At 40.2% G+C, this 7,994-nt stretch overlaps 1 protein-coding gene across 4 annotated transcripts in view; it reads left to right on the top strand.

Annotated features, from left to right (window-relative positions):
- Window positions 1–7,994, top strand: part of diaph2 (diaphanous-related formin 2) — a 443,473-nt gene that overhangs the window by 128,794 nt on the left and 306,685 nt on the right. For all 4 annotated transcript variants that reach the window (XM_025063481.1, XM_025063479.1, XM_025063480.1 and 1 more), the window contains one exon: window positions 7,206–7,345. In XM_025063481.1, the coding sequence (XP_024919249.1) occupies window positions 7,206–7,345 (140 nt within the window). The remainder of the gene's footprint in view (window positions 1–7,205; window positions 7,346–7,994) is intronic.

The following is a 7,994-nucleotide window of genomic DNA, read 5'->3' as shown; positions in this document are numbered from 1 at the left end:
GATGCAGAAAGTTAACAAGTTAACAAGGTCGATTCCTAAATGAATTGTTCAGAGCTTAATTGTAAAGTAGACAAAAAAGTGCTCGAATGATAATGAAAAACTATTGACTCCTTTTTTGTCTGCAATTAATGTGAATTGCTGCTCTTTTGTAACAGGGATACAGATCAATCAGAGCGACGTTGAGCTGTAGGAGGGACACAGTATAACCTAATTCCCTTCTCTTTCAGAGAAAAATGTGAAAATACATCACAACGTAGGCATCTGCGTCTTCCACTAGGAGGATGAGTCGATTTATATCTTAAAGCACGACTGCAGTAAAATTCAGAAAAATGGACCTGACGTTAGCCAGAAATAGAGCAATAATGCTAACATTTGTTTAGGAGGAAAGAATCATTGCATATACTGTAAGATGGTGAGGAGGCCAATGTGCACCCAAAATTAGAAAAATGTATCATACGAAAGTTAATACTAAACATGATTTTCTATGTTATGACTCAAGTAGAGTTAGCTTAATAAAGCTAATTCTGGCTCATCATTTAGCGTTTGCTACATTTTGTTGAAAATGTGGTTATTTCGACAACAGGGCTATTTAGCTGTCTATGCTAACTTGTGTTTGTAATCACTTCTTTGTTTTATTGGCAAATATTTTACAACTACTTACAAATATAAATCATAGTCCCTCATTAACATTAATATATATATATACAGTATATATGTTTTGTCTCTACTTTTTTAATTACAAAAGCAAGCGGCTCCATTCGTACACTATCTCTGTGGATAAACAAGTTAGTTTTTCAATATTGTTGAAAACTACAAGCATTTTCTAATTGTAAAGTTATTCCTCCAAGAATATATTTGAGTTTCACAGTTGTTGTCTATGCATTCTGCATATCAATTAAACCTAGTTTGCTAATTAAAAACTCCTATTTTAAGTCTCTCATACTAATAACCTTAGTAACCTTTGAAATTAATGCATAGATCACACAAATTAATTAATAAATTTCTGATTTAAAAAAATATCTGATAATTCTTTTGTATGTATTTTAAGGCATGGGTAGAAAATTGTTCATATATATATATATGTATATATATATATATCATATTTCCATAATTTCCCTGTGGTGGCTTAAAATACCATCTCAATGCCCGGCATGTGTTTGTGTGTGGAGGCATTATTTTCCAGTCAGACACCTGCACTTGCATGAGAGCAGCCTCAACAAGCACAGGGCAGTAAACAAGTCGGTGGCTGACACGCTGACTGACACTAGTAGATGGATTCATATCGTAGAGGTAGACGATGACATCACCGTTATTTTGAAAGCAACTCCTGACATTTTCTACAAGCTGCTGCCAAGATGCACGATGATGACTTAAATCCTTCCAATCCATAGAAGCAATAATCGACTCATCCTCGTGAATATTTATGATGATGTTTGACCGTATTAATAATTCCATCGTTTGGGTTAGCTGAAAAAAAAAAACGTATATACGTCGACCTGCTCTTAGGGATGGTGTTTTATGTCGGACATATGGAAAATATCTGTAAGGTATCATGATTAATTGTAATAAATCATGCATTGACAAATACATAATAATCCTGATAAAACACACTTTGGATTCCCCTACATTATCTTTTACCAAGACAGGGATAAAAAAAAAAATCACATTGATTTTATTTTATTTTATTTTTTACATTTTTTAACCAAGTCAAAATGAAGACTAAAAAAAAAAAAGTAAAATCTGACAAGCACTCATTTCTACGTCGTCGTCTGAAACGCCACGGTATAGATGGAGTGAAGAAAGTGACAGACAGATAATGGAAAAAAGAGTAAGGAGTGAACTGGCGATGGAAGAAGGGATGGAATTCTGGCTGCATGGTCTTGTGGGAAATCCCCCCGCTGAGCTGGAAGCCCTGCATGAAATGTCTTATCTGCCGGCTCCAGGACTCTGTCCTTTAAGTCAGATTCAGGCAAAAACACATTGTCCAGCCAGGCAGTATGTCCACTGATCCATGTCTCAGTTTGACCTTCAACACTGACACCGCAGATTCAGGCCAGACATTAGATGGTGTTAAAGGTGAGATTAGTTCTTCATATAAAAACCTGTTAGATTTGTGTGGATGTACCTGGCTATTTCATAGGTGTTGTTGGCACAAATAGAAAACTTTTGTTATGGAAAAAAAACAAAAAAACAACAATATTTAGTAATAGCGAAATCCATAAAACCTGAATGACAAATGTTGACATTTTCCGACTACATTCTCACCTGTTGCAAACCGAAAGAAGAAAATCTATAGTGAGGGGAAGGTAATATCAAGGTTGTAATGGGAGACCTTTTTATTTTAAAGTAAAATTTTGCTCTGTCCTGATCCTTAGCCTTCCTCAATGCTCCCTTCTTTTCTTGCTAGATATTAAAGCTTTCTGAGCACCAACTAGTGTTATGATATGATTCACTGTCAACAATAAATCCATCCATCCATCCATTTTCATCCGTTACCGGGTCACGGGGCAGCTGTCTCCACGACCGCCACCCAAATCGCACCAGCCCCTCGTGAACCTTCCTGCGAGTGGTGAGTCCACTGGAAGGTGCAAACCGTCCTAACCGGGATTCGATCTTTCCCAGGAGATGAACCCTGTGGTTCCACACCAACGACAGAGACATTGCCTCTGGGCCAAAGCGCCTCAACAATAAGTGGTTCTATAAAACGTCCAATTACACATTAGTAGGGATGTAATGATACACTCAACTCATGATACTTTATGATTCATGACTTTGTGTCCACAACAGTCTATATAAATGGTCTATATAATATGAAAATATATTTACTGGAAAGAAGTTCGTGTTTGTGTCTGTGGAAGAAGTTCTTTCCGCGTTCTTTTTAAACACCAAAATGTCGATGAAGGGACCTGACGTCCTGAAACAATAGCGAGTACCGCCACCTACTGCACCGTGGTGTGTAGTCTCATGGTATGACCAGTCAGTTTTTGAGATAACGCAGCCTACTTCCACCTTGATGGAGGGTTTTTTTTTTTTTTTGACCCATTCACAATGCATCATCTCCACGTGAACGATGTTTGGGCTTAAACCCAAAGAACTCGAGCGCTATGGACAAATCTGCACTTTTATTCGGACCGTTTATCTATCAACGTGTAACTCTCGTGGTCTGTAATCTAAAGTGTTCCAAAGACTCAGCCTCGGACCTGCCCCACTTGTTTTCTCACCATCGTACCGTCTCCTGGTCGCCTCGCTGAAAGATCACAGAGCTGACTAAATAGTTGGGGAACACCTTGAGTACAATCGCGTGCCTGTGTTTGGGCATTGGGCTCTCCTCCAGACATCTTTTACTTCCAGACACGTTGCCTCCATGTGTTTTTTTTCCACTGAGCTGACAACGGAGCTGAATAATGTATCCATCAGTGTGGCTGAGTGCACACAGCAACGGATGCCGAGGACGCTGCCAGCTTGTTACTGGCTCATTACAGGTGAAGATGACATGTGCTGCTGCAGCCTCCTTGGCATTGTCTCCCTGCCCTGCCCCTCAGTAGACAGAAAAGCTTCACTCTGTCACTGCTCACGGGATGGGAAAAATCCTGGAGGCAGAGGTGATGGAAGAGGAGGGAATGAGTCTCAATCCGATCCTAACCCTCCCAAAATGAAATTGACAGGCTTTGCTGGAGTAATTGCTCCCAGCACTGTTTTCTTTTGGCAGGAAATACAGTTATCGACAAATAGGGGATTCAATAAGTGTTAGGAGATGAGACTCAAGACTGCAGTTAAAAAGACAAAGTTTGAGTAGGTCCTCCTCGGGTGAGGCTGCACTGAAGTGGCGTGTTTCCTCTGCTGGAACTAGGAGCAATATGAGGACATATTTTGTCTTTTAACCACAGAAGATTACGACACAGTTGGGTTTTTACCGCAGGCTCGAGCACCAGGAACTCAAGTCTGGACCAGAATTCCTTGAATGATTTTTTTTTACCGTTAACTATTTAAGGATGAAGGAAATCGTATTATTTCTAATTAACCTAATTGACATTGTGGTAATCATTGTCATCATCATGACAGTAATTGTTGTAATCATTGTCATCATCATGACAGTAATGAAGGTAGACACATGGGCAATGTTCAGTGAGGCAAATTGAGGAGAATCGTTACAACTGTCGGTGATTTTTTTCCTCTTCTTGATTTGGAGCAGTGATGGCTTTCTGGAAGCGGACTTGTGTCCGGAAAGGTTTCAGGTTCAAATCCACCAGCTGCCATGTTACCACTGGGTTGCACTGAGCATGGCACCGTCTCCACAAACTGCTCCCCGGGTGATTAAGCTGCCCACTGCTCACTTTGGTGATGGGTTAAAAGCAGAGGTCATTAATTTGAATTTGCTAAGAATCCTGGATCTGTAATGTTGATCAAATGTATCGCTTTCTGGTTTTTTAGGAGGCAGGTAAACTCGAACCGTTTTATTATGTAGCGGTTGTAACACTTACAGAATTTGGTGTGGTGTTGTCTGAAATCAACAGGTATTTCTCTAAAATGCTGGACAGATGCTGGTTTTCTGAACTTGGCATTGACAACAATCTGGAGGGTTCTTTTCCATTTTCGCATGAAGGCCAAACTCCATGATTTCCAAAAACGATCACGAGCTTTAGACTTGTCAGACCGCAGCACACGTTTCTACCTCGCGTGGGTTCATTTTCAATGACAGGATCCAGCTGTCATTTGGCTTTCATTTTGAGTTTTAACCTAACACTTGTCCATGTAGTGACAGACTGTGTTGACAGACATGGTTTGTCTGTCAAGTGTTTCTGGTCCCACATGGTTATATAGAACGATGTCCCCTCGTAATGCAGCGCTGCCTGAGGGAAGGTCACCGACATTCAAGGTTTGTGTTCAGTGATTTCACGTATGTGTGGACAATTCTTCAGAACTTATGTATCTTTGGATGATACCTAGGACTGTAGGTGGTAAAATCCTTGGAGTTCCTTAACCGCTGGACTCGAAAGATGGGCATTTTAAGATAACAAAAGTGTCCGACTTAATTTAAATTGGCTCGGCATTTGCTCACTGACGGGGCATTTTTGCACTTATTTATAAAATAACCAGAAATACTTCAACAAGAATTTTTAATCCCAACGCTGGCAGAAGAAACTGTACTGAAATTGAGAAAAAGACGGCCATCCTTCTTTCCGAAACAGCTCTTTAGGCCCAAACATTCATAGCACATTTATTCCTCCAGTGATAAAACAGTTAACACACGGTGGGGAAAAAAAAAAAACAGCAGTAGCCACCTTGTATTTATCTTCCTATACCTCTCAGTAGTTCCCAGCAGGCACAACACCATGTCCAGAAAAGCCAGAGCTCAGGTTTCACAGCATGTACTGACCTCTGGAAACCAGAGACACTGACCATAAACTGCTTTTTCATGACCCCGTCCTGAATCAATGCCATCCTCTGGGATAATATCAGCGTTACACCTCCAGAGAAAGGACGTGAGGAGGCAGAGGGGAGGATATTACCTGCCGGCTACTGGGAAATGGACATTTTCCTCTTCAGCCTCACGCAGACAAAAATGGTTCAAAAAGAGACCCGAGGGAACAAGAGCAAGGGAAGATGGAGGGACGCAGAAGAGTGTGTTTGGGTTGGACATGACGAAGTGGTAGCGTAAAGAAAAAAAAAATGAGAGGCAGGGGAAGAGCAAGAGAGATAAAAAAAGTAAGAGACATAAAAAGAAGGGGGGTGGTGTAGACAGTTGAGGAGAAAATACAGCAAAAATGGCAAAAATGTGTTTTTGCTGCTAAGTCGCAGAAACTTGATTTAAGAAAATTTGGTTCTTGTAGATTAGGGTGCGCAAGTGTAAGTGTACGGGTCAGTAAAAGATAATGCTTCAGGTAAATAAATAAAAAAAAAGGTTCCAAACTTCAGATACCACCGGAGGACATTTGTGCGCAAACGTGTTACTTAAATTGTTGCTGTTTGTTGCCTCGGGTTTTTTTTTACATGCTGAGTTGATAAAAAAAAAAAAGTCTGACCAATCACTCAGATGTTGGCTTCAAGCACACAATCATCAATGTCTGTACCCTACAAATAGCGGAAAACTGTAAAAGTAGTACTGTATGTGTCATGCAAGGGTCACCCGTCAATATCAGGCCTAATACTTTACATTCAAGTACTCGTAATCGTACTCCAATATGTACCATTCCAGTGACCCAACACTTAGCTAATTACCAGTGCACAGCTATAATTTGTGCACTGGTGACCCTGTGTTGTGTCGGATCCAGTGACCCAACACTTCGTAATTAGCTGTGCACTGGTGACCCTGTGTTGTGTCGTTGCCTGCTGTAGTTCAGTGTGTTATTGCCGAAGGCAAATGTTGGTAGAATACGGGCCTTTACAGCAAAAGGTTTTTTGTGGGTTCGATTCCCTGTTGATCTTTCTGCATCGAGTTTGTTCTATCCGTGTGCGTTTGTTTAGCATCTCACTAGCATCTCATTTTTTTTTTGTTTTTTTTTTTTGTGACTTATTTAACCAAAATTTGTTTTGATTTGTTTATTGAGACATGGAAACAGGACGTGGTGTTTGAAAATCTGGGAAAGTTCACTTCCTTTTCTAAATTAATTTGATCCTTAATTCTATTGTACTACTTTCCTACTTGAGGGCATTTTCCGTTTGAAGACTTGCTTGTTCAAAACTGAAGTATTTGTTTCCGTTTGGATAAAACTTTTCTGCTAATTAGAAGAAAATAAAACTGCTTGGTGTCGTTGTGATTTACCCAAACACTGTTCGCCACCGAATTCCCAACAGTGCTGTGGCAAGTACATATACTTACTCTACACTACCAAACCACTGAGAGGCAGTGCAAACAATAATACCTATATATGAAAATACTCCTACAGTACCACATCTACAACTTTTTTTTCCTTCAGTCATGGGGCTTGTTCATGATTCGTAAAGTTGTCTCATCTGGGTCTTGATGTACCCTCTTCAAAGGACCATAATGTCAAAAAGACCCAACGTAAAGTTTTCTATCACCTCTCATTCTGAGCATCCTTACAGGTCTTACGGTAACTTAAGATCAGGCTGTGAAACTTACTTAGATCTGATTTGCTCCATGACGTGATCCCAAGGGTCTCTTGACAACATTCACTATGACTGAAATTATATTCATCACGCAGTTAATTAAAAACCCGTTTGTTGATGTTTTTGTCTTTCAGGGCGGACTCAGAAACAGCAAACACGAGAGTACGCTGTCATCGCAGGAATACGTTCACGAGCTGAGATCAGGAATCACTGAGGAAAAACTGCTCAACTGCCTGGAGTCCCTCAGAGTTTCTCTCACCAGCAATCCTGTCAGGTAAGAGATGCCTATTGGTAAAAGATTTTTTTTTTAAATTTTAATGATAGTTACCAACATATTAGTAAAAGGAACGAAAGAATTAGCTGAAAGTTAGCCAGAGCGCCAAAGCTAAATGCTAAATCATTCCCAAAAATAGAAGTCATGTCAGCCCTCGTACTGGCTTAAGTTTGACAAAATTGCTTGAAAATACCCCAAACTTACTAAAGATTTAGCTCATACATCATTTCCATAATCAAAAAAAAAAAGGGATTTTACTTATGGTATGTATCTTAAATACTCCATTTTTCGCTGAACAACAGTTGTTACAGTTTGAGTAATTGAGTCCCGGCGGACGCATTCAATTCAGATATGTCAAACAAGTACATTCAGTTTCATGTTGGAGTTAACATGTCTCTCAGTCACGGGTCAGACCTCTTTCACTCAATCAGACTTAAATTGACCGTTGTTTCGTCTCCCGAATCCCCCCGCGAGTTGCTATCGCAGTTTTTCTTCCCTCACTTCAGTCCTTCCGGGCTGTGATTGGCACGTGGATCCTTGGCTAGGAGGCATCACTCTGTTTCTGTGCAAATGAGATCTTTAATTTTAATTTTGTCCCACTTGTGCGGCGACGGCGACGGCAGAGGCTCTAAATTTTTTAGCAGCTCAC

The sequence above is a fragment of the Cynoglossus semilaevis genome, chromosome 15 (genome assembly GCF_000523025.1).
Source record: "Cynoglossus semilaevis isolate Cse_v1.0 chromosome 15, Cse_v1.0, whole genome shotgun sequence".
Taxonomy (NCBI): Eukaryota; Metazoa; Chordata; class Actinopteri; order Pleuronectiformes; family Cynoglossidae; genus Cynoglossus; species Cynoglossus semilaevis.
The sequence above is the reverse complement of the archived record's forward strand: the minus strand, read 5'-3'. Positions and strand labels throughout refer to the sequence as shown.